This window comes from Gobius niger, assembly GCF_951799975.1.
Source record: "Gobius niger genome assembly, chromosome: 6".
Classification (NCBI taxonomy): Eukaryota; Metazoa; Chordata; class Actinopteri; order Gobiiformes; family Gobiidae; genus Gobius; species Gobius niger.
Genome location: NC_136857.1, coordinates 18,357,560 through 18,385,460, shown reverse-complemented (window position 1 = coordinate 18,385,460; position 27,901 = coordinate 18,357,560). Strand labels below are relative to the sequence as shown.

Here is a 27,901-nt window from a genome sequence, read left to right as displayed (position 1 = left end):
ACATTTTGAACAGAATCTGCAAACTTTTTAGCGCATAAAGAAGAGTACAGGGTTAATTAAAAGTAATTTTGGTTGAAATAGACAAGCCTCTTTGATGCATTTGTAGCTCTCTGTGGCTTTTGTTACATATAAGTACCTCATCATGTGAAAAGGTTGGAGATTATAATATGTAGTTAACCCTTTCATGCACAAATTATGATCGGCTGCTTCAGGGCTTTTTCCCAAAGTGTTTTTATTACTCTTTAGGCATGAAAAGAACATGATCACTTACATTTTTTTTCAACATGCACTCCTCAAGTAGTTGGTGACATGTGCGCAAGGGTGGACAATACGCATTTGAACAACTGATGAAATATGTTTTTAAGAAAACAGTTATTAAGAATACATATTGTAAACACTATGAAACAATCTTTAAAGGTGCATTATGCAACTTTTGACATGGATGTGCGTATTTGACATTGCAGTGACCAAGTGGCTGTGTGAGTCGTTCAACTAGGCGCGTTTTGATCATGTGGTCTCCACAACACTCCAGGATCAATTGTTTTGTTGGTTTTCTAGTGAGAGGGTCCGTCAGCAGTGAAAACCTTCAAATGATCTTGGAGCGTCCTAGAGATCACTGTGATGGAAAGTAATGGCGCCATGCTGACCACTCATACAGCCGCTGGGTCACTACAAGGTCTAATACGCACAAATATCAACTTTTTTTTTTCCGCATCAAATGTTGCATATTGCACCTTTAACAATCTTTTACAAGTGTTTTGTCTTTCAGGTAAGAGACAGGAGTTTATTTATTTTCAATATTTGTTACTGTAGTACAGATGTGTTGTTTTGTCAAGAGAAATTTAGAAGCGTACATTCTTCAGCAGAAAAAAAGACACTGGAGTTTTAAGCGTTTTGTCTTCACTGTTGTGCCTTTGCGTACTTATTCTGATCTCTAATGCAGACACAACAATCATATGGAATTCTGCTCATGTTTGGTCAGAACTATTGGCATCATTTATTTATGATTAAACATGAAAGAATCATCATTACCATTTCTGACTCACCCTCAACCCACCCACAACAGAAAGTGCGATTAAGAATTTATCAAAGGTGAGATGGTAATGATGATAATGATGATGATCGCCGGGTGAGACTATGGACCCCCCCTCTGAGCAGAGCAGTCAGCGTTGAAAGATAAAGCGGACATTTAGGGAGGGAGGGTGGGGTCGGCAGTTTCGGGCAAACATTGTTGAATGGGCCTGGCTGGTGCAAATGGGGCATCCGGGTAATTAGAAGGGTAGTTGGGCTAAGGCAGGGTTAGTTGGCGGCAAGGGAAATGGTTGAGGCGTGCTCCTGCTCCTGAACCTAATCAATACAATACTAACTCTATGTGACATCCATTGCATGTTCAGATGATGTAACTGCATTTAGTTTTTCTGTTTTGGTGTTGTTGTTAATTACGTAAACCAGTCACATGCATAATAATGTTCTATTTTCATGGTCACATATGAGTCTTTGATACAGAATTACCAGAGAGTTTGAAATGGCAGGTAGCCACAGGGCGTTACACTGCTCAGTGTGTTTCCCCTATGATATGGAGATGGTAATGAGGCAGTATTGTAGATGGTCCTTAGTCTTTTAACGACAAAGAGATGAAAATCCATTGCATAGTGTATGTGAACTCCGGCAGATTTTGGAGCAGAAATAGTGGTATTTGCTGCCGCAGAGAGCTGTTGTGGAGCGGGTCTGATCAAAGAGCTGATATGTAGCGAGCACTCACGTCTTTGCTCCGAGCTGTTTCTCAGGGCGCGTGTGTGTGTATGCACTGCCACTTTGCTCTTGTATCGTCTTGTGATCCAATGATAAGGTCATGGTGCTGCCAATCACTGTTAGAGCTCCTATAAAGGAGTGGACTAATAAAGTGTGAAATCGCCCGTAGTGTTAAGCTGAGAGCCTTGGAATCTCATTTTCTGATATTTTCTTCATGCCTGTTGAGTGTATAGAGCTTAAAGGGTTGCCCTGTTCAGAATAAAATCCAAGGTCATAATCAAAGACACTGAATTTTTCTGTATTGAACTCAAGTGTCACGACTACGAACTGCAGTTAAGCACACATAAATAACACATTTCCTCACTTTCACTGACACTCCTTTGAGAGCTTCTGTCTGCATTCCATACCACGACTATATCTTGAAATGTTTCAGTCTTCGAGTAATTAATATTAGAAATGGTGAAGGACCTCTCCTACACACTGATACAATTAATACCTCAGGAAAAAGCCATATAAAGATACATTTTTGACCAAGATGTGAATATGCCGTTGTGTCCAGTAGGCCATGTGCAAAAACTATATTCCCAGATTGTAAATGTATTAAAAGTTTATAAAGTATGTCATGGGGGCACTCTCTTTGTGTGAAATGGAGAGCGGTCAGGCTTCTCAGTGACACTAACCTCAGTCCTGTCGCATGGATCAAGTCCCAGATGGATGACGGAGTACTAGCTTTTGCTCAAGGGACTTTGCAAGGGCCCTCCCAGCACTTTTGTTCTCAAGCACTCCCTTCTCATGCTCTATCGCCCTCCAGGCTTGTATTGGGCCAATTCATCTGCAGTGTGTTGAGTCAGGGCACCAAACACTATACTGCCAGCCCCGTGGTGGCACTTTTTCCCTCCAGCACCTTCTGAGCAGAGAAGTTGGCTGTTGTCAGTGGTGGTGGGTGATGGGTTACGAGATTACAAAGTGAAGCAAGTATTTATCATTTGAAAAGAGTCCTCAAGATAATCATGTTATCTCTGCTCCAAAATCATAGACAAAGATTTTGTATCCGTCAAGATGTTCTTGAAATGTTAATGCAGCTAGAGCTCACTTGCCCCTGGAGATGTGTGCAAAGCAAAAACCATCTCACACTGTTCTTTTTTTTTTACCAAAGGGGGAACCAAGTGTTAGTTTAGGCATCAACACTAGCATTCTGTCTTTCTCTGGAGATTAGTGCATATTTGAAAAAACATAAAACGCAGATTAAAAAGATCTTTTTGTGCTTTTTGTTCGGCTCTTCATTGAAGTGATGAGAAGTAATGGAGAACTACCGATACTCTTTGTTGAAATGGGATAGTCGCAGATTGGAAGCCTCGTTTTCACCAGTTTACCATTTAATGCTTGCATGGATACATACAATATGAGCCAAGTTAGTATAGTGTTACTGCAGGGTTAAGTGACTCAGGCCACTTGGATATGTGGTCCTAAATCTGATATGTATCTGATCTTTTGCAACGCGACTTCAGTCTGAACGTCTGGGTTGCATTTATTTGACCTACACGTCATCAATCCACTGCAAATGCCATTAAGTCTTTTTTGAAGTAGATGGGAGCAGACAGGAAAACAACACGTGCACTTGTTGTGAATGAAGTTAGCGTGAGTGAAGCCGCTCACCTTCCTCTCCTCAGTTGGGCTGAGCAGAACTAAGTAACTCATGCCCCTAGAGGCCATAAGCGCCACTGCAGGTGTCGTAGCATGTTGCGTTTTTTTACTCATTAATTGTCCGTGAGAGTAAATACTACGCTGACAGAAAAGACAAAGGGAGAGAGGGATATTGTACATCCAATTACACAATGGAGATATTTTTTTTCACTTAAGCGTGGCTGTAAATAATGTTTAAGTGATGCTAGCCCGCAGTTAGCTTTACCCGTTTGCCTGTTCGCCTCTTCTTCGTGATTCAATTAGTGTGTATTGCGCCTCTGGGTCGGAGCAGGAAAAGTTGCAATTGTGGTTTTCTGACCAGGGACACCAGGTGGAGATGAAAGACGGGGGGTCTTTCATCCCATTAATAATTCTAAGGACTATGAAATGGATTTATTAAGGTAAACAACTTACTTAAAGACAGCACTGCCTCTGCTCCTCAAAAGTGCATAGTCAAAAAACAGTCTCTCTTCCTTCTTCAGATGATAAAGTTCTTGATTCATTGGCTCCATTAGCTTCCAACAATTTGAACATAGCCAGATCTGCGGCGTTGTTTCATCTTTACTCTCTCGAACAGCAGTGCTCTGTGCCCTCTACTGCACATGCATGACACAGTCAAGCCACATCCCGTTCAGACAGGAGATCACATACAGGTTTTTTTGAGCAGTAGGATCTCTGCAGTCTGTGAACGTCTACCACACTGTGAACATCTGTAGCCTTGAAACTGGCACTTCCTTGTCTGGGTTGAGTGTAATCCTCAGTAAGGAGTCCCCTGATCACAGCGTTATGAAAAAAGTAGGAGTGTCGAGACAGTGACCTTTGCTCAGCTTACTCTCCTCTTACACCAGCCGCCTGTCAGAGCTACACTCTACTCCAAGCAGACCTGTCCTCAGCCTGTCAACTACATTGTTATTTAAATGTCATATGTAATGTCCACTGACAGTCAGGAGTGGGAGGAGAGGACATGGTTATTAGGTGAGCATGAGGAGATTTTGTTTGTTTTCTGGTGAATCTTACAACAATCCATACAGGTTTTGATTGCGTTTTGCGGCTTTGTTTTATGAGAAGCCAATGATCTCACGGTTCAGGTCAAGACATCAATTGAAATGAACTAATGACCAAGTGCAATCTTTAAAGGCCCTGCAACTAGGGCTGCTCGATTATTGAAAAAATAAAAATCACGATTATTTTTGTCATAATTGAAATCACGATTATTCAAACGATTATTTGTTGCCTTTAAAAAAAGTCTATCTTTATTTTATTTATTTATTAATCAAAAAACTATTATGATATTTTATGTTTTCTGGACAGTCATAAAAGTACAAATGATGTCAAGTACACCTTGATTAAAGAGAGGTCCCTGTTTCACACCTGCCCCCTGCTGGCCAGCCCTCACACCTGCACAAGTAAACTGAGCAGCGCGGCCTGATGACATCATCACACTGCGCTGTTTGTTTTTATGTCAGACAAAAGCATGAGCCATGGCACGTGAAAAGCGAAGGGAAAATAATCCCAGCGGCCTGAAATAACGCAAGTTTGCTTTGCAAAAAAAAAAACATTTGAAAAAAAAAAAAAAAAATATATATATATATATATATATATAATCGATTTTTTGGGATTATGCTAATTTTGTAATCGTTTACTGTTGTAATCGAAATCGTAATCTAATTTCGATTAATTGCACAGCCCTACCTGCAACTCACTTTTCCTCCTTTCAAACTGATGAATGAAGCTTATTGTTAATTTGAAATAGTTTGTTGTGGTCTAAACTTATTCCTAACTCTCCTGACGCGTTCTTAACGTCCTGATGGTCCGGTTCACTATGTTTAGATTCTCACTGTTGTGGGATTTTCATGGAGAGTATATGAAAACTGCAGTGGGGCCGAAATTCAATAGGAAGTCTATGGGGAACTGACCAAATACTTTTGTGCCCCACTGTATATATTCTTGGAAACCTTATGGTATAAGCAATGACAAAAACAATGTTTCCATTTGCCCTTGTCATTTGGTAAAATTGTGCAATTACTGTATAACATGTTTCCATTAGAGTAAATGGAGAGCTCTGGTCGTCGCTACGGCAACACCGTGATATAATATGACATGGATTTGATTGACTTTTTTGATTGGATTTCAGGTTGCAGCGTGTCCAGGCTAACTGTTTTAAGAATTGGTGCTACAAGTGAACTGAACAATGTGCGTGCGTCTTGACTGGTGTGTTACAGCTTGATATCCCTAGCCTCGGTCAGAAGGTAAGGTGACTTGAAATGATGAGGATGGATCCACTGCTTTATATTTCCCAAACTTTATTACAGGGTCGAACAGTCATTGATTGTGTTTGTGTGTGTGTGGTTTCTATAAAAACAGAAAAAGGAAAATAATTACAATCAATGTAATAATAATCAAGGTTGAATGTCATGCAATATGTCGATAATAATTCTTAAGAGGATAAACATCTTGAACAGGATGTACAAGTGAAAATAGTATGGATAAATAATGACATAAACAAACGAGACTTGGGCAGCTTTAAAGTGCCCAAATGCCGCCCTCTTATGGACAGAAAAAGGTACTGCAAGGGCAGGGCTACATTTAGCTGTGGGCAAGTCTGCACGTGGCGACTCCATCTTGAATAATGCTAATGCCGTGCCTTTAGGGTGCCTCGTGGCTGCACAAACTACAAACTAGCATGCGGACTTCACTATGTACATTAACAAACGTGTTACTCATAATGGGTAATGACGATAAGGTTAACAACACTTACGTTCATATATACGCACACGCACGGCACATTCTCAGGACAAAGACCGAAGCAACCGCTCCACACACGCTACTGCGCAGAACTACCTCGAACAAGCCCAGGCAAAGTGGGATGTACCATTATAGCGGCAACTAGCGGGGGACTTGGAACAGTCCAACTACTACAATCGCAGGGGGTTTTACACAGCCGCCCCCTAATGTGCATAGCACATTAGTAAATACTAAAACCCACATAGTTAAATTAAGTACTGTCAACAGGCATTTCAGGTAGGACAATGAGTTTAGCCACTGGGCGTTGGTAAACATGCTTTCCAATTGTCACTTCCGCCACTCGTACCTGTCCATCCGGGCTGGGGAACACCTGTGTTACCTTGCCCACAGGCCAGGACGCCCGCGGGAGCTGTGAGTCCACTACCATGACAGCTTGTCCTACTGTCAGAGCTGGAGTGGTTTGTTGCCATTTCTGGCGGTGCTGTAGTCCGGGCAGGTAGCGCTGGGTAAATTGAGTCCAGAAATGGTAAGCAATGACCTGGCTGTGGCGCCACTTGCGCCTCCCGAGTTGTTCTCTTGTGCCATACACTGCTTGAGGCAGAGAAGCATCTCGCCGCCCCATGAGCAACATATTTGGGGTGATAGGGTCGATGTCCGCAAGGTCAGATGACACGTATCCCAGCGGCTTGGAATTGAGTATGCCTTCCACTTCTATAAGGACAGTAAGCAACAAATCTTCTGCAACAGCTTGACCTTTGATTACTACCTGAAGTGCGGATTTAACGGAGCGGATCTCCCGCTCCCAGGCTCCCCCAAAATGTGGAGAATGTGGGGGGTTAAAGCGAAAAGTTATACTCTGCTCACTGAGCTTCTCCTGTAGCTGTGGCTCCATTGCTTTAAATGCCTCCTGCAGCTCCCTGTCACCTCCTCTGAAGTTGGTGCCCTGATCACTCAATATTTCAAACGGTTTCCCTCTGCGAGCTATGAATCGACGCAGGGCCATAAGAAAAGAGTCGGAGTCCATACCATTAAGTAGGTCGAGGTGAATGCAGCGTGTGGTGAGACATTTAAAAATAATGCCCCAGCGTTTCTCCTGTCTTCTGCCTATCTTTATGATGAAAGGCCCGAAACAGTCAATTCCGGTGGACCAGAATGGAGGCTGATGTAGGCGGAGCCGGGCAGCAGGGAGGTCGGACATTTTAGGTGGTACAGGATTGGCTCTCCACTTCTTACACTCCAAGCAGTGATGTTGATGCTTCCTCACAGCCTGGCGGCCTTTCAAGATCCAGTAGATACGCCTTAATTCAGCAAAGACGCGCTCGGGTCCAGAGTGCAGGAGGCGTGAGTCATAGTCTTTAATGATGAGCTGAGTAGTAGGGTGGTCCTGTGACAGCACGATAGGATGCAGAGAATCAATGTCCACATTTTCCGCTCGCCGGAGGCGGCCACCTACTCGAATGAGGCCAAGCTGAGCATCATATTCTGGCGACAAGTTCTTCAGTCGGCTGTCTGTGCGTACCTCTTTCCCAGACTTCAGTGCCTGCACCTCGACCGGGAAGCTGTCAAGTTGCGCCTGTTTCAGGAGCTGGATTTCTGTATCGAGGCGCAGGGCTGCTGACATGGGAGGTGCAGCCGCCCCGTGAGAGGACAAGTTAGTGGCCTGCACTAAATCAGTCCAGGTGTTGTACTGTGCAGGATCAGGCTGTGCAGGACTCGTGGCAACATGAGCACAGAATACAGATTTCTTCAGCTCAGTGTTGTCTGCAGTGTCTGCACATGTAGCTGGTAGAACAGGCCACTGATCGGGTGGTTGTATCAGAAATGGAGGTCCATTCATCCACTGGCTAGGTGCAGATAACTCACGCAGTGGTTTTCCCCGGGTGATGTCATCTGCTGGATTAGAGGCCGAAGGGACATATCTCCATTTGGCCGATTCAGTGAGATCCTGTAGTTCAGCAATGCGAGTGCCTACAAAAACTTTGTAGTGGCAGGACTCAGATTGGATCCAGTTTAGTACAGTGGTGGAGTCTGTCCACAAAGTAGTGTCACTGATGGGGAGTGTAAGCTCGCTCAGGAGAAGTTTAGACAACTGTGCCCCTGCCAGTGCAGCACACAGCTCCAAACGGGGGATTGACAGTTGTTTTCGGGGGGCTACACGTGATCTGGCCATAGCAAAGGCAGTGTGCACCTCATGTCCTGCTGTTTCAAACCTCAGATATGCCACTGCTCCATAAGCACGCTCTGATGCATCACAGAATATGTGCAACTGGACAGCGCCATCTTGTGTGTCTGGAGTAGAGTAGCACCTGGGCAGGCAGATATTTTGCAGATGCTGTAGCTCACTCACCCACTCTTGCCACTGCTGTAGCAGCTCACCATCAATTGGCTCATCCCATTGTCTGTCCCTCTGCCACAGGAGCTGCACAATAAGTTTAGCCCGGGTAGTGAAGGGAATAATGAAGCCCAATGGGTCGTATTGTGAAGCCAGGATGGTGTAGATGTTTCTCATAGTTGGGTCATGAGAAGATACAGGTCGACATCTGTAACTGAGCTGGTCTGTAGAGCAGTGCCATGCCAGGCCGAGGGTTGGTTCTTGCGGGTCTGGCTGGTGAGCTGTTAACCACAGCTCGCAGGTAGGTGATCTTGCTGCTGTGGGGAGATGAGCTATGGCCTCTGGGTAGTTACTGGCCCACTGTCTGATTTCAAAGCCGCCAGTAGATAGCAACTCTCTGATGTCGTCAACCAGTGGCCGCGCCTGTGAAGGAGAAGACAGAGACTGCAGACAGTTATCAACATAAAATGAGTGCAGAACGGAGTCCAGCACTCGCTCGTTGCCCTCTTTGTGGTCCTGCACATGGCGCTGCAGGGCATACGTGGCACAACAGGGGCTGCATGTGGTGCCAAAGGGCAGGACGCACCACTCATAAATGTCTGGGCTGCGCTCTCTCTCCATATCTCTCCACACAAATCTCAGCAGAGGTCTGTCCTGGGGGAGGAGCCGCACCTGGTGGAACATGCCGCGTATGTCCCCACTCACAGCAACAGGGTACTCTCGAAATCTCAACAGGACACTTATTAGAGAGGGGCCGAGTGTTGGGCCTGGCAACAGCTGGTCGTTGAGACATTCCTCCTTATAATGAAATGAGCAGTTGAAAACTATCCTGGACTTGTTATTGTGATGCACAATATGATGGGGAATAAACCAGGATTCATCTGTGCTGCTTGCCTCTGCAGGAGTGAGTTTTCTTGCGTAACCTTCTTGTTCCAGTTTGTGTACTTCTGCATTGTACACAGCAGCTAAATCAGGGTCTTTAGCCAGGCGCCTCTCTGTGGACCGAAGGAGAGCCATGACTGATTCAGGGCCAGCTTGTAGTTTGGAGGCGTTTTTACGCCGCAGCAGGGGAGTTGCATAGCGGGATACTCCATCTACCTGCACACGTTCAGTATTAGTCTGCAGTAGCTCCAGTGCCTCTTTATCTTGTTTAGACCGAGTGGCTTCTTTCTCTGATCGAAAGGGGAGCACATCTAGCTGCCACAGCTTTTCAACGTTGTGCCTTAGCACTTGAGAGGAAGTTGGTAGCAGGGATGTGTACAGACATGAGGTGTCGGTAGGTTGGTGCAGGAAGGTGGCAGGTCCCTGGATGGCCCAGCCAAGCTTGGTGTTTACAGCCACAGGACTGCCTAATGGGCCTGCTTTGACAGGCGCCAGGGGAGTGATCAGCTGTGCGTTGTCGGAGCCTATAAGGAGCATAGGCTGCACATCTTTGAATGCTTTAAAGGGAATGTCAGCCAGGTGAGGGTATTTCTGACGGAGTATGTCCATAGGGCAGGATTGTTTGGCCAAATTAAGCTCCTTGGCAGTAAAAGCATTACTGATGTGATGTTTGGTTGGAGAAGATACAGATGCACTCAAGTCAAAAGAAACAGCTGCTCCTTGTAACTGTGAAACTTCCTGTCTAATAGTACGTAGTGTGAGGGACTCCTCTGTGGTGTCTAACTGCAGATAATGAACTGCTGCAGATAGAACAATAGTCCTCTCTGATCCATCATCCAAAATGGCGTGTGTGGACAGAGATCGGCCATTACTGTAGAGTGTGACAGGGACTACTTTAAGCATGACTCTACCGGAGTGTGTGGCCTGGTCCAGATACACCATGCTGGATGCTGTACTCAGTGTTAAAACGCTCCGGTTAGAGCTGGCTGCTGCTTCATGGAGGATCTGCAGGTGCTGTTCTCCACAGGTGGCACATGGTTTCTTCAGATTACAGCTGTCAGGCTGATGCCCCCGACCACACCTCCAGCATCTCTTATTATCATTGATCCAGGTGACAATCTGTGAGGTACTGAACTTACTGAAGTCAGGGCAGGAACTCAAATAATGTTCTGTACTGCTGCAAAAGGGACAATAGGGCTTGAATTTCTCCCTTTTCTTGCCTTTAGATGCACCTTTGGTCTCATTGGAGACAGATGTACCATTGACAGGAGGCGTTGTGGCCTTGTCAGTGCCATAGTAGATCGATGAGGGAGGCTTCTGCTGCTTGGATGATTTATCTCTGCGGTCTGAGCGAGATTTATCAGCGGTGTAGCTTTCAGTAGCCCTTCGTGATATCTGAAGGGCTTGTGACTTCCTCTCCAGCCATTGAGCAAAGTCAGGGAGAGTATAAGTGTTGGCTGAGCCACTCTGCAGGATGCCCTTTGAGAGGCAATATTCAGAAAAACTGTCCTGATAGGAGAAAGGAAGTTTACTCAGGAGCCTGTCCACATGAGAGCCGCACTCTAGCTCACTCTTAGCTGCTCCTTCCATAGAACTTAATAGCCCCACCAGGCTACTAACTGACAGAGCAAAGTCTTCAAACCCCTGTGCATCTCCAGCTCTCACTGCAGGGGCCCTCAAAATGCTGCTTATTTCACCTTGGACTAGTTGTCGAGGCTGGCCGTACCGCTGCTGCAGAGCCTGCATTGCTTTGGTGAAAGGCATAGGATCGTGGACATACCTCTTTGCAATTTGAAAGGCAGCAGGGAATTTGAGATGATCCAACAATACTTGATATTTGTAATCCTCAGATAGGTGTGGATGTGGTCCCAAAACTCCATCAAGTCCTTTCTTTAATAAGAGAAAGTCACTCTCCTTCCCTGTGGTGAAGCTGATTAGACTAGGTTTAGGGATGCCATATGAAGAAGATATAGCCATTTCCATCAGGTTTGGTCTCTCAGGTGCAGCTTGGGGTGAGGCGTATTGTTGTGATATGCTCTGAGGTACACCAGACTGTGAGCTGACTTGAGGTTGCTGTGCTGAAACAGGCTGCTGATACCTATACGGCGTGCTCACCACAGGAGGCAGTACTGGACCAACATATGGCTGACTCAGAGGTGGGCCTGATGTCCAGGGTAGGAAACCTGGAGTGGACATGGCAGGTGGCAGTGAGGGAGGATACTGCATCATGCCAGGATATCTGTACTGGGCAACATTGGATGGTGCAGACCAGGTAGGGAGTGATGCAGACCAGGTAGGGAGTGATGCAGACCAGTTTAAGTCTCTTTGTGGTTGCTGCCAGGGAGGATGTGGCTGATTAGTAGCTGTAAAAGCAGACATGGATACCACTGGGGCTGGTTGTGCAATAGACGGAGTAGAAGCAATAACATAAACAGGCTGCTGAGCAGTAACTCCCGCTACAGTGGAAGTGGCCGCAGTTGACAGTGGAGTTGGGGGGAGATCGACGGGCTGTACTGTGGGAGGAGAGATCCGATGTACAGTGCTCAACTCAGTACCAGTTGATAATGGAAATGAAGGAGGAAAGTACTCTAAACTGCCCATAGCAGGATCTACTGTAGGAGGGTTATTGTCCATAGTGAGCAGAGGCAAACTGAGGCTCCGTGCCTGGGGGAATTGCTGCATTGGTAATGCTCTCCGGCCGGGGTTTAGAGACGCTTGCAGTGTGCTCTGTATCTCCCTTACTTGATCCTGGACTTGGGTTACGAACTGCTCCATCCTCCGTAAACTCTCCATCTCTGGTGACCTCTCGATGCCAACTCCTGGGTGCACTGGGGTAGATGTTTAAGGCACTGAAATATTTGTTTCAGTATCGGGAAACACTGGATTAAGCTGTTGTGATGGATAAGTCAAAATGAAGTCGTCCAGATGTCCTGGGACCCGGTGGGTTCTCCTGGGACGGGCGCCTTCTTCATCATATCGGGATGTCGCCATTAGGGAAAGCTGTAACAGATCCGGCTCGAAGGACCATTTGAACTGAACAATGTGCGTGCGTCTTGACTGGTGTGTTACAGCTTGATATCCCTAGCCTCGGTCAGAAGGTAAGGTGACTTGAAATGATGAGGATGGATCCACTGCTTTATATTTCCCAAACTTTATTACAGGGTCGAACAGTCATTGATTGTGTTTGTGTGTGTGTGGTTTCTATAAAAACAGAAAAAGGAAAATAATTACAATCAATGTAATAATAATCAAGGTTGAATGTCATGCAATATGTCGATAATAATTCTTAAGAGGATAAACATCTTGAACAGGATGTACAAGTGAAAATAGTATGGATAAATAATGACATAAACAAACGAGACTTGGGCAGCTTTAAAGTGCCCAAATGCCGCCCTCTTATGGACAGAAAAAGGTACTGCAAGGGCAGGGCTACATTTAGCTGTGGGCAAGTCTGCACGTGGCGACTCCATCTTGAATAATGCTAATGCCGTGCCTTTAGGGTGCCTCGTGGCTGCACAAACTACAAACTAGCATGCGGACTTCACTATGTACATTAACAAACGTGTTACTCATAATGGGTAATGACGATAAGGTTAACAACACTTACGTTCATATATACGCACACGCACGGCACATTCTCAGGACAAAGACCGAAGCAACCGCTCCACACACGCTACTGCGCAGAACTACCTCGAACAAGCCCAGGCAAAGTGGGATGTACCATTATAGCGGCAACTAGCGGGGGACTTGGAACAGTCCAACTACTACAATCGCAGGGGGTTTTACACAACAAGTTTGCAATCTCTCATAAGACGCTGTTGACACCGCGCACCGGTTTCGTTTTCTTCAACACAAATTCAGTATCCGTGACCACAAAATACTGCTGGGGGTAAAAGGCGTTTCACTGTAGTATGAGTAGACAGCCCCTTTTCTATATATATCTGTGATCTTAGCTGAAATATAAGTAAATGTCCTTCATAGTAACTAATTAGGAGTACATAGTCATTCATCTCATTTTTATTGCATTGTCATTGATGTAAAACGTCCTTCTAAAGTCTGAAGCCTCTGAAATCGGCTTGACTGTGGTCCTATGGCAGTTAGCATTGATTCAGTACATCTGTGATTTTTTGGGAAGTGGCTATAGCAGCAGTTTAAAGCCCCAAATGCCAGGCTTTGACCTCATGAGCACTGCAGCACTAACTTGCCTCCAGTCTACTTTCTCCCGGCTGATTTGATTTCACTGAATGCCTTTTGCGGGGCCACTTTCTATCCTACTCCTAACCACCGGCGTAGAGCGGGTAATACACGGCATACGTCAGTGATTTTGTCATGGATTGTGTTAAATTCGCCAGCTGAGTCTGCTACAGTGCAGAAGCTTATCGATTAGTTTTTATTTTCACTCGTGCATGGAAACATCTTTTGAATTTGGAAATGACCGTGTTTGTTTTGACAAATGGCGGTAAAAGAACACAGGAATAATTAATGCGTTCTAAAAAGTTGTTTCTCTAAGACAGCATCATTACCTTTGAATAATTTGAATCATTTTGTCAAATAGGCCTTGAAGCGCTGAGGGAACAGCTATTACACACAGCCCCCTGGAGGGAAGAGAACATTCAGCAATAATCCTTCAAAAGTATTTTTCAGTGCTGATGCAAGTTATTAGTGTGAAACAGACATTATTATTGACAGAGAAAAATACATTTATCAAGTTCATGCTGTTACCAAGTAGGGCTGAAACAACTAATCGATTAGTGAAATAGTCAACAACTACTTCAGTAATCGATAAATTAGACTCAAATAGAGCAAACATGACATGAAAATTGAATTGAATTTCTGATTTATGATACTTTGTTTTCAAAGTTAGTGTATGTAGTGTTTTATACATTGAAAATGTACGAAATATCCGTCTGTGTCTCTGATTTGATGAGACAAGCAATGCCACTTTAGTGTTTTGTGATAAAAAAAATGGAAAAAATAAAATTTTCATACATCATTCACAGCCAAATCGATTAATCGTGAAAATAATCGGTAGATTAATCGATTACCAAAAATCGTTAGTTGCAGCCCTATTACCAAGGCTAAACTCAGGCCATATGTGTATAGGACAAACCATGGCCAAGCAGAGTATAAAACTACAATTTACTCACAATTTTGGGTCACCATTTATTTTACACTGCCTTTGATACTGTGTACCTATTCAATGAACTACAATGCAATGTGCTTTGTAACAATGTGTAATAACTTGTACCTCTGTAGTACATATGCACCATGAAATAATGTGTATTAGCAGTTTGGAGCTACGTAATGTAGTAAGACATTGGACCTATAGAGTTAGGGTTAGAGTTTGGATATTTTCTTATTATATTATGTACCTGATGCAGGGCAGGCCAGATGTGGCCCTCCAACTAATTTGGTCTGAACCTCAGCCCACCTACCTATACTTAAAAGACTTAAAAAGACTCTTATTGGCATCGGCCTCATTCAAGAAGAGCTCCTGTGTGGCATGTTTCCAAAGGACCCTGAAGCACTCCCCTTTGTTGTATTTGTAATTATAGGTATTAGTATTCTCTCACTCCAAGCCCGAAATAGATTCTGTTTTTGATCTATTATTTAGGGGTATAGTGTTTTTGCAAACTGAATGTTGGCCCCACAAGCTATAGCCGTCCAAAAAAATCAAACCCCCGTAAAAATATAGTTAAACAGCCCTGAAGTAAGGGCTTTCTGAAGTGCTTAACAACAGGTCGCTGTTCTGAGTCATCCATCAATTTGTAATGCCTCGGCAGCTCAGAAGTCCGTCTTAGTGCTGGACATGGGTGAGAATAGAACACACAGTCGGGAGAAGGTAATCATTGTGTTAGGACAGTGGCTATTTGCACAGCCAGCAGAGCCGAACTTTGTGGGATTGAAACTGGACTGTTGAAGCAGTCAACCCCATCATCTCATCGTTATGGCGCAGAGCAGCTTTGTTACAGCTTGATTTAAGGATTCAGTTCTGAAGTGGAGGATTCTGTGCAGTCATATTCAGGAGTTTAAATACATAGCAAATCACACTAAAATAACTATTTTATTTTTAGAATCTTGATGCACCGGCTTTTAATGTGTTCTCTTGTTTTTTTTATTTCACACTAATGTTTGTTGAGAAAGATATTCATAAATGTTTGGTGAGTAAATGTAATAATCAATAATTTCCCATTTTATACATATTTTCTGAGAGTTATTTGTTGAATTGTAAAAAAAACTTTGCCGTTTAAAGCCTAAAAGAAAAGCATTTGAATTATGTTGTGTCCTTGGTATAAAATACCTTCGAGGGCCTTGTTGAAAAGTCATTTTTTGAGTCGAAAGAATGATTTCCACAAGGACGAAATACTAAGAAAGTTTTTCTTGGAGCAAAGTTTTGTTTTCCGTGGAGAAATAAGCTCGATGACACTTGCGTTACATGATCTTTGTCTCTGTGTGTGTTGCAGGCCAGTTAGCGGTGGGGACCTGTGAGATTGTGATGCTAAACAGAGACAATAGTGTTCCCAGGCGGACCATTGCCAGGCAGACTGCTCGATGTGCCTGCCGGAGAGGTCAGATCGCTGGGACAACAAGGGCGCGACCAGCCTGTGTAGACGGTGAGTGCAACATGTCCTGCCTGCGTGGTCCTGCAGTTTATTGTTTACTGTAATGAAATATTTCAAACTTTTCCACCTATCACTTCTGGAATCTGTCATAAAGCTTATATCTGAGGAATGCCATGCTCAGCAGTTTTGTGGTTTGCTTAGTTTAAGATAAAACATCCATTATTTTCAGAATTGGATAATAAGTCTAGGCATTTATTTATTCACCACCAGATTTAACATTATTTTACTGTGATTTGGTATATTTTAATACACAAAACTCTTACATTGCACTCCTCCAAACTCTAAAACACATGCTGCTACTGTGGAGGCTGTTTTTTCAATTCTAAGAGCGATTTTGGTCACATTTCAGAAAGAAAGAGAACATGAATTTCACATTTTAAATCAAACTTCATTCTTAACATAACTATCGCATTTCTAAAACCCCAATGAGTTTATAAGCACACACTTTGATTGAAAAAAAAATGTTTATAATTAGACGCCCAGCGCAGCAAGGTCTTTTTTTCATTTACAGTAAACTGAAAGGAAAAACCCATTTTATTCCACAACCAGGAAACAAAAGGTACAGGTCTACGGCAGAGGAACCATGTTGTGGATAGAGCACATGTCGTCGGACTTTATCTAGTGCCTCCATGCCACTGTAGTGATGCAGCTGTGTTGGCCTGGAATTACTTTCTTATTCATTTAGTAAAGCACAGGCCTAACTTTAATTTAAAATATGCTCAGAGTTTTTATTGTTATTTACGTGTGGAGTGTGGAATCATGAGTCGTTGTGTGGCACAGCACAAGAAAAAAAAAAGTTCATCCAAAACCGGATTACTTATGTGGAGTGCTACGTCCACTGATTATTGTAATTACAGTTTCTTGAATGAAAGTTGCCATTAGCGCCTCCAAATGAGCTCCTTGTGTTGTATCCATTGACAGTACAGCAGCTCTCCTTATTTATCTACTTTAAAGGGGCTAGATGCAAGTTGGCCATTTTATACTCATTACTGCCACCCCAGGCCATATGTGTAACTGCAGCTTCTATACTAAGCTCGTGCATGACTCCCTTTAGTCCCTTTAATACTTCTTTGAATTAGAAAAAAATGTCAAGCAAATTGCTGATTGATACTATTTTACTCATTCGAAAATAATTTTGGAGACATAAAGGGACTGTATACAGAGTTTAAAAATGTTAAAATTAAGTATTTTCCTCCCCCTACATGTTCCAGCCATGTCCTGATGTGTTGAATGAGCCCAGACCTGTTCACCACAATCCTGCACTGTCACTCAAAAAGGTGTTAATTTGGGTCTGAAGTGCCGTCATGCACGAGCTTGATATAGAAGCATCAGTTACGCATAAGACCTGAGGTGGCAGTAGTGAGCATAAAATGACGAACTTGCATCTAGCCCCTTTAAGGCTTATCAAAGGAAATGCTGGCAAAGATAGAAATGCGTGTTGTTTAAAAAGGGAAAAAAATCAGCTGAAAAAAGGACATTTTGAAGAAAGTGCACAGTTGCTGTTTTAGTATAGCCACTTACAGAAAACACTTTGAATAGTTGCTGGCTGAGAAAATCAAAAAGAACTGCAGGTCATGAGGCAACATTAACACTATGTTCTTTTGCAATAGCTATGGCAACAAGTAATCTTCCCGTAGTTTTCTGCACAACTGTGATGGAAAAAGTTTCAAAAAAGAAATTGCACACTGCTCCTCTGCCGTACTGTAAAAGCAAAACATAAGAATTCCTAAAAACAATTAACGTTTATGTAGCGCTGCAAGATTAATCACCACTGAATCAAAATGTTAATGCCCATAATTAGCCAAATGCAAAGACTGCAGGTATAGATAATATCTGTGCGTCTCCAGAGATTTAGTTTCGACCGACTTCAACATAATTAGAGCTAATGTGAAATGTAACACGATCCCAGTTCGCACTAGCTTCAAGACGTTCTGCAAAAGTCCTGTAAAAACAAAAATCACTGATTCAATTTCAAGTTCAATTTGATGATTTTGAATCGGAAAAAAGGAATAATCTGGACTAGAGATGCACCGATCCAGCTTTTTTGCTACCGACACCGATACTGGGGTTTGAGTATCTGCCGATATCCGATATTTACCAGTACCAAGAGACTTTCTTTACAGTGGCTGCTGTAAGATCAATACAGTCATATTTTAATGTTATGTTACAGATCAATTATTAATTATATCTATTGATAAACTCTTGGATAAACATTTAACAAGGATGCCGTTTCAACACTAAACCCTTGGGTATATGACAGGCTTTAAGTGATCTGATCATTACAAATGTGTTAGATCAGCAATTTCTTAAACTAAAATACAAACACTTGGCATCAGCAGTGGTTGTTTTATAAGGCTACTTTAGGTATTTGTATCATCGTTTATGACCCAGCCTTGATTAGTTTTCGTTGCTTTCTAGCTTTAGCATTAGCATGCTTCCGCTAGCTTTAGCATGCGATTGCTAACTGCAAAATTTTGTGCAGCGATCAAAAATTCATTTGCAGAGGTTAAAAAGTAGCTCAGTGGTTGGTTTCCCCAGGTTCTTAGCTTTACAATGACACACAGCATGCCCATATTCACTTAGATTTAGGTGGTAAAAGTTACGTTTTTAAGGCGAGCCAAAACTAGTATCAGTTCAGTATCGGATATTTATAGCCGATACAAGATATTGTATTTTTTCCAGTATCGGCTTCGATATCCGAGACCCGTATCGGATCGGTGCATCCCTATTCTGGACTTTGCCTTTTCAACCTCTAGTTCTAACAAACAGGATTCAAAGTATGACATGTAGATGAGTCATGCATTTTGTATATTCACATTTGGGATGAGGGATATGACTTTTTTGAGAGGGTTGTGTAGTGATTCATAGTTCTTTCCTGTTTAATGCGACTTTTGCTCCTTGTGGTTAGTCAGGCTGTGTGTCAACCAGCTTTAACCCAATCACAAGTGTGAACTCTCAGAAGAAGCAGATAGTTTTAAGTTTTCTGATAAAGACAGGATAAATCTGCAGTAAGTGGACGTGGATGGTAATGAAATCCAAAGTGTGATCAAGACAATCTTTAATGTTGATGCCCACCCCTACTTCTCTTTCACAATGTCAATGCAAACATCCATCTATACAATACAAACAAATTAAGAAGAAAGCAACGTCTTTTCCCTGACTATACAATGGTCAAGAACATAAAACTGCCCATGTCCAACTTGCATGAACTCATTTCTGTAATGCTAGCACTTTTTCCTATACCCCAGCCGGCCCGGGCATGTTTCAAAGAGTCCAAATCGACTTAAATGGATGGGCTTCCTGCTCCGCTCATTAACGGCACCCGCTGATGTAGTTTAGTTGTATAACCAGAAAATCGATACTCACTGCCTCCCCTTTGATGTTGGCCGACGGTTTGATATTAGCTCTGCATTGGCCGGGCCTTCCGCCGTCCATCAGTGTAGCATTGACAAATTGGTTACGTCTTTTGTTCTTTCTTGTCTTAAGGGTCACTTTGATTCTGCCTCCTGCTGATCTTAATGCGCCATGGTTAAGGATGCAAACGGCCTACTTCAGAGATTGCACTTTGGACGCGAGATATTGATGTGCGTCTTGAGATCATAAAGATGAGACAACTTGAAGTGTGGCAGTTCAGCTATTTGATTTCCTCTCTTAATGGTGGGACGTCCATGATCATATCAGATCTTCTGAACAAATGGATCAACGGATGTCATTTGTAAGATTTACAATGATACACATTTTTACACTGAATTAATACAAGAAACAGAAAATAGGCGACATGAGAGATGTGCTCGAAAGTGAAACCCTCAAGCTCGACCCGGGAGCTTGAGGGTTCTGCGCCGTATCTCAAGTAGATGATCCGAGTTTGGAGGGATGAGGAAGAGTCTGCCTGTGGAGGATGAAAAAGATTTTGGCTCTCAAAATTCCATACATTTCTTTCATTAAACCTTGCTGGCCTTACTTCATCCTGTTGTTTGTGCCCCCTGTTGCACATACAGTGTCAAAGTCCTCCACTTTGCTCCTAGTATGCTCGCGGTGCAGACGCCGGTGCTAACACTCACCAGATGCTAATTATCTTGGAGAGACGTATGATTACAGCTGCAGGAAATTGATTGTTACTGGTGTCCTGCTGCAGCACGCCTCCCACTCTGGTAATGGCCTGTTCATTGGAGACAGGTCCTGCTCACAGCAGTATTTGATGAAAGGCCACAGGGGCAAATGAGAATCATGCCCAGGGTCAGAAGAATTGATTGAACAAGCTTTTATTAAATTAAGAAATGTAGTTAGATGTGATGTTTCGTATAGTTGCTTTTTCCCTCAGGGAGGGTGTTGAGTTGAGAATCTACGTACATTAAAAAAAAAAGAGCTTTTTTTCGCTAACTCCAGCCGATCTGCTATGTTTTTAGGTGTGGAGAAAAAAAAGCTTGAACTACACTGCGTCAACAATTATTATGCAAATTGTATTTCAGTGCCATAAAGGTTAAATAAATATTTTTCAATTAAACTCATAGATGGTATTGTTTCTCAGGGCTCTTTGAATCACTGACATCAATCTCAGATGCCTGTGATAATTAGTTGTCAGTTACGCCCAGTTAAGAGAAAAACAACTGAAAAAGGATGTTCCACATTATTAAAGGGACTATATGGAGTTTAAAATGTTAAAACTAAGTATTTTCATCCCCCTACATGTTCCAGCCATGTCCTAATATGTAGAATGGGCTCAGCTCTGTTCACCACAACTGCCTCTAAAATCCTGCACTGTCACTCAAATTCGGGTCCGAAGTGCCGTCATGCACGAGCTTAATATAGAAGCTGCAGCTGCGCATAAGACCTGAGGTGGCAGTAGTCAGTATAAAATGACTAACTTGATTCTAGCCCCTTTAAGCAGACCACCATTTTCAAGCAATATGGGATAGAAAAAGAGCACACACGAGTTTGTACAGATAAACGCACAATGAGGACAGTTTCTGCCAGACAAATACATCAGATCAATAGAATAGAAGGGCGGAACGATAGTGCAGTTAGCGGTTAGCGCCTCCGCTTCACAGCTAGAAGGTCCCGGGTGGGCCCAGAAATACGTACAGCATGACATAGTGCATTGTCATGCATGAAAAATGTGAGGGAAAGCACAGTTCTTTTTGCACCATGGAAGAAAGTGGTCCGTCCGCATCAAAGCGAACATGGCGGCTTTGTTAGAGAGTTATGAAGTTTGCTTGGATTGATATGGACATATTTAACAATATGTTTTTGAGAGACTGTTTGATAGATGTGCTATTACTAAACAACTGTGATTGGAGTGTTGTAAGTGTAACTTCACTTCACTTTAAATCAAACAATAGAAACATTTGTTTTTTGGACAGTTCCAGACTCTCCTGCATTCAAATAGGAGGTAGGAGTGGTTGTCTCGACATGCTACTGATAAAAGTATCTTTAAAGAATCAACTACACAAATGGGCCGAACATTAAGCCTTGAGCCTCTAATACAAGGAATATAATGAACGAGAAATGAATTGATTGATTTATTGATCCTTGGACTGTATTACTTTAATTCCTTAATTCCAAATTGAAGATGTCAAAACTCTGCTCTCTTTAAACAGTATGTAGCCCCAAGTGACTGAGAATGCAGTCAGATACTGTACCTGAAACCGTGAAAGTCACACATTTGGTTCTGAGCCTTGAGTTTAATGTGTGATTTAAGCTTAAATGGCATCAATTACACACGCAGCCTTGAAATAGACTCTCTTGTGGAAAGAAGCTGCCCGTGTGTTCAGATAACCTGTGTGACCTCCAGTTCACAGCAACGCACCTTGCTTTTCATGAGAATTCTTATAAAGGCACTCTGCCTCTCTAAGCACATAAACCAATTTACATTCTCATAAACATGTTTATTCTGTTGTGTCTCCAGGGCTTTGAAAACTGTTTTCTTTCACCAAGCAATATTATTAGTTATATTGAACTGGGTCATTTTAATATATCTGTCGCTTCAGTAGCGGGAGCAGACCAGCGCCTTTCTCCAATGTGATATATAAAATACAGAGACACTTGGAAATATTATGTGCAGTTCATTGATATGCAGTGACTGTGTCTGAGTTTTTCACATGCAACCTAATGCAACCATTTGAGTTCCACTGAAGATAAATCATAGTAATTGCCATACACAGAATAATCAGTCATGAGTTTATTGAGACAATTGAGAGATCCCATCATTAATATGGATGACATGGTTACCATAAGGTGCATGTTAGTGATTGCACAAGATGAAGTGATAGGATGAGGTATAACCTTCATACATATCACATTAGTGAAAAGAAAGACTAGAGATGTAACCATTTGTCCTTGAACTCAGTGTTCTAAATAATTGTCTGGTACACTCACTGCCTGTATTTACTTTATTTTTTCTGAAAGTTCTCTTTAAAAAAATATTAGCCCTCATGGTTTGAAGCAGGCTTTTAAACCTCAGTTATATAGTGTGTGTGCCCTTAAATGGTTGCTAAACGAGACACTCCAGTTTAATCGGAAAAATGTATACTTCTTTACACAGTAAACTTAATCAAGAAAAAAGAGCTTTCTGCCAGTGTTTAATAACTTTAACACTCCCACATCCTCCATAGCTGCTTGCACAAATGAAGTTTAAGCTTCACATATGTGAGGAATAACTTTGTTGTGGTTGTGTCTCACTTACACAGACTTTATTTTCAGATCCTCGTCACATATAGCAAAGTAAAGTTGTTCAACAAAACTATAGCATCTTAACATGTCTCTTAACACATGAATCCTCCACCATCCAAGTGTCCCTGAAGTCGTGAATCTCAAGTGAAACAGAGCCAACAAACTTTACAGTCTGTTTCGCTGCTCTCATTGTTCACATGTTTGAGCCTCATGACGTCACTGCTTTATTTAAAGTCAGTTGTTACAATGGTGCAACAATGGTGTTCTGGACCTGTGCCCAAAAACCATGTTCTAGTTTTCATGTAAATATGCAAACAGAACACTGCAGCTAAAGGGGTCAGTAATAATCAGACTAAAATTAGACCAAAGACAAAAGGAATGTAGAATAACAAGGGCCTGTGCTGTGTGGTTGGTTCTGTCCTCGTTTTTGTGTTCTTTGCGTGTAAACCGATTTCTCAATGTCACTGCATTCACTCTAAGAAAGACATGTTGGAGTTAACTTTTTACACATAACCCTGTCAATTCAGTCAAAAAATGTTTTACATTTTATTTACTTTACCAGGTTTATTTGTTGTAGTTTAATAAACAGGGTTTTGTGTAAAAGGTTTGATGGAGATGTGTGGTTTAGATTTAAAATGGGATTTATAACAATACATTATAAATCAACAAATGCAGTACTGACCTTTGGAGGCTTCTTTTTCCATTGAGCGAATCATCTTCAAAGTGATCAAATGTAAGAATGCAAAGTTATAACAATGTAACAAGTGACCGACAGATATCTTATGTATGGAATATTCAGAGAATGTCAGTTCACTGTAAAAAAGGCCCATACTCAATGACTGACATTTTCAATCGTTTGCTGAGAGTGCATGTTTATGGCTCTCTGTATTTACTATTGATTAATCTTTTCCCCCATGGTGACAGCCGTTCAACATGACCACCAGTTGAAGAGGCAAATAATAGTTGAAATACCGGTACATCAATGTTTCTTGAGAATTGGGACAAAACAGGTTTTAAAATTCCTATTTTTTTAAAGGCTCTACATTAATTCAGTTACATACACAGTATATTTTAAGAGAGAGGTCTGGCCTACACAGTTTTGTAAAGAAACAGGCTTCATATTAAATAGTGTTTAAAACAAACAGCAAAAAATGATTGATTGTCATGATTGTCAACTCTGTTAGACACAACATTCATTTTAATTGAAATATTGAGTATACAATTAAAGTTCATGTGAACACTAAAATTGATTTTTTAATTTTTTAATGCAGACGGTAAAATACCACTTTTGAACAAGTCACACTCTGTTCCTTGCATGTCCCCTTATACTTTCAGACTCAGTTATTTATAGATTCACTCAGGTGCTGGAAATATTACTAAATCGGCCATTTGTATGAGCTTGTTTTCATTGACATCATCATGTGCTTTAAATGAGACTCAACCCAGTTTCATCTTTAATCTTCAATATATCTTCATTATCTTGAAGCATCTATCAAACAGGTTTGTGTATAGCATATTACGAGTGACTGTTCCTATGGCTGCGTATGAAAGGGTGATTTGTTTATATGCATTCAGAAATAACTAAACAGATTTACCAAATACAATGCGTGGTTTTCTGAGCAACGCTTCTTTGTGTGAAACCTTTGTGAGGCTTGTGTGCAGAAAACACAAGTTCAAGGTTCTTCCTTAATTTCTCTGGTTGTGCGTTTACCTCGGCTATGCTGTGTTGTGACAGCGCTGTTCTTAAGATGTGTAATTATTTTGCTCACTCAGTTCAAAACACTTCGGAAGTTTGTTGTTTAATTTTTTGGGACAATGCATATTAAAGCAGTACAAAGTAACTCCTGCCCCTAGAGGCCATAAGCCACTGCAGGTGTCGTAGCATGTTGCGTTTTTTTTACTCATTAATTGTCCGTGAGAGTAAATACTATGCTGACAGAAAAGACAAAGGAAGTGAGGGATATTGTACATCCAATTAAACAATGGAGATATTTATTTTCACTCAAACTTGGCTGTAAATACTGTTTTAAGTGACGCTAGTCCGCAGTTAGCGTTGCCCGTTAGCCTGTTAACTTCTTCTTCATGATTCCATTAGTGTGTCTGGCCAGAGACACCAGGGGGAGGTGAAAGACCCCCCAATCATCCCATCAGCACCTGTATTAACCCCAGAGGGACTACGAAATGGATTTATTAAGGTTAACAAGTTACTTAGTACTGCTTTAAAGATCACACATGGGACTCTTGTACGCAAACATATGGGGTAGTTTACATTCATTCTCCCACAGTCACACACACATGCACACATCCCTTTCACACATCATGGCCCACTGTACACGTTTTAGTGGTCGGGGAACCCGGAGCACCGGTAAGAAACCTACAGACATAAGGAGAACATGCAAACTACAGAAAGAAAGGGGATTGAAGCTCTTTGCCAAAAGCATCATCCTATCTGAATTTAAGCCATCAGCTGTATAATTATTATTACTACGTCTCAATTTTCAGTTTGATGTTAAGTGATTTGATTACAGTCTGTGTACAAATATGAGCTTGCAAATATACATACTTTCCCATTCAGCTATTTGTCCAAGCATAAATTGCTTGATTTTTCACTGACTGGATTTCTAATGAATCTTCTATAAATGGCAGATCCGTACACAGCTCCCCAACACTTCCTGTGCCAGGGTAGATGATTGGCACGTTGGCAGCGGGGGTTTACACGTCAGCGCTCAAACTTCAATAAACATCCTCTTCTGCCCTGTAGCTGTGAATGATGGGAGCTTTTTCTGCCTCGCAACTTCTCTTCAAGGACCATCAGTTTATGTCATATTGGATTTTACCCTTGTTTGTGAATCCCCAGCCCGAAACAGGTTAGCACATGCGATAACAGCTTTGTATACCAACTCATATTAAGCTGTGCACACAGATCTGATGTGCTTGTTCCTTCACACTGTTTCCAGGCAACTGAATGAGCTGGGGAAAAAAGTCTGTGTGCCCAGGAAAAAAGAGTCCTTGCTTCTCCAAATAGTTAGAAAATAATAATAATAGTAATAATAATTTGAATTAGGGCCAGGATGTATTTGGAAATAAGCAGTATTTTTTTGTTCGTTTGTATTAAATAACTACCAAAAATACTCCTACTTCTACTATAGTTGCAACAATGATAAATAAATATATGTGGATCAAGGAATATTTCAAGTATGTAGTCTATTTCAATATGTCACAGGAACCGTCATTGTCAAAAATAACCTGAAAGTTTATTTTCTATGAACTCAAACCTTTCTCGTGACACTGTCGTCTTTGGGAATATCATGAAAAGCTCAAATCCCAAATACCATGTACGAGTCCCACGAGAGGCCAGTAGATACACTGTAACCAGTCAAGATAAAATATGGTGTATTTGCGTGTTTTTATGCGTTTCACTTTTTGAGCCTGGTTCCATGCTGTGTGTATTTGTGCCGTGTGTCACTGTGGTGCTCTCTGGGGTGCTCTGTTCACTGTGGAGGATTAGGTGTTGTTCGCTGCACGTCTCCTGCTCTGCCTCTAATCTGCTCCTCTCACTGTCTGGTCCCGTCTCAGTGTTGCCATGCCACCACATTACTCTCAAGCTTGATGGCTTTAGCGATAACATTCTGCAGACTGCAGAAACATTTGAACCAAAATTGATCAAATGAATGATGGATAGTGAGACAGTGTTAGTGAATTGAATATAGTAAAATGTCATAAAGCAAGACAAACATACACTTCATTACTCCATCACCAAATCTTCATCTGTTTTATTTCATTATTTCATTATTTGAACATTTGCATTATCATTAACATCACACATACTCACTACACAGCAATGAAGCCCAAAAGAGGCTGAAGCAAGTGCTTATTTGCACCCACCTCACATTCATGTCGCCTATTAGATCTGTATTATGCTTTCATAGGGAGAAAATTGTTTTCACTTCTCACAGAAAACATGTTTGTTCAGAATCAAATAGTTTTAATTGCCATGGTTTGAGAAAAGGTTCACAAACTAGGATTTTTTCTCAGTGCTGACGTGCAACATAAAACATATAACACAGAATCTAGATAAAAAATAAGCTATAAAACTTTAAACTATAAGGCTAAAGGGGGCATGCATAAGAATATTAAATAAACAAGATATATAATAAAAGGTAAAATATGGTAAGACAACAACAATTAAGGAGTTACATGCATTTTATTATGTTTAACAATGAAAAACAATGCCTTTGCATCTTGTTATTAAATATAAGCATCCATAACCAGTGCATGAACACGTGACAGTATATGTGTGATATATCATCCATGTCCACGTGTCTGTAGGTGATAATACGAGCATGATCATGTGATATCACAGTCAGGCCCAGACTCACAATCATGTGTGTGGCTGTAATGAATGTGTACGCATGATTGTGTGTGCAATCCACCATTATTTTGAAAGATAATGTCTTCATACAGTATTTTGAAGTGTCTTGTTGTATTTCTCCTTATTTAACCCATTCCACAATGTTATTCCTGCTTGGGTGATAGACATACTTTTGAGGGTGGTGCGACACACCCTGATTTCAAATCTGATCACAATTATCCTCTTAAATTATAATCCCTTCTGGGAGAAGATTATGACTTGCTTTATTCACTACAACAAGAGTATTAAATGTAATCAAGTCTTTGATCGTAAAAACAGTTTTGTATGATCCCTGAACCAAACATTATGAGCAATTCTTAAAGCTCTTTTCTGAAGTTTGTAGAACGGATGTTGATCTCTTTAGGTGTTACCCCAAGTTTTACTTATACTTGCACATTGAACATAATATTACAGACAGACTGCCATAAAGTGAAATTTGCAGTAACGACAAATCTGTCAAAGAAAAAGTGCACTTGGCCATCGTTTCAACGGGAGATTTAACCTGTTACCTGCCATTTTAGGGTTATTGTTAAAGTTAGGGGTTATGCAAGTCCAAATCCCAAAGCATATTGACAGGCGCGCTTACAACCTATATGTCAGTGTGACACCTCATTTGAAAACCATGACGTTCCTAAACCTAGTCATAACCCCAACCCCTAACCTTAACCCTAGCCCTAGACCCTGATCAGGGGGGACGGCAAGTAACAGTAATAAGAGAGTAGTTACATTTACATTTTATTCTGAAATGGGACACAGTGAAACTTTCACAGTGTCTTTGTATGTCATCTAAAAGACTTAATCATT

The 27,901-nt window shown here is 41.7% G+C and overlaps 1 protein-coding gene across 2 annotated transcripts in view; it reads left to right on the top strand.

Annotated features, from left to right (window-relative positions):
• Nucleotides 1–27,901, top strand: part of tafa5l (TAFA chemokine like family member 5, like) — a 77,884-nt gene that overhangs the window by 15,709 nt on the left and 34,274 nt on the right. For both annotated transcript variants that reach the window (XR_013792939.1, XM_079557780.1), the window contains exon 2: nt 15,859–16,008. Coding sequence is in view for 1 of the 2 variants with exons in the window: in XM_079557780.1 (XP_079413906.1) it covers nt 15,859–16,008 (150 nt within the window). In the remaining variant the exon portion in view is untranslated. The remainder of the gene's footprint in view (nt 1–15,858; nt 16,009–27,901) is intronic.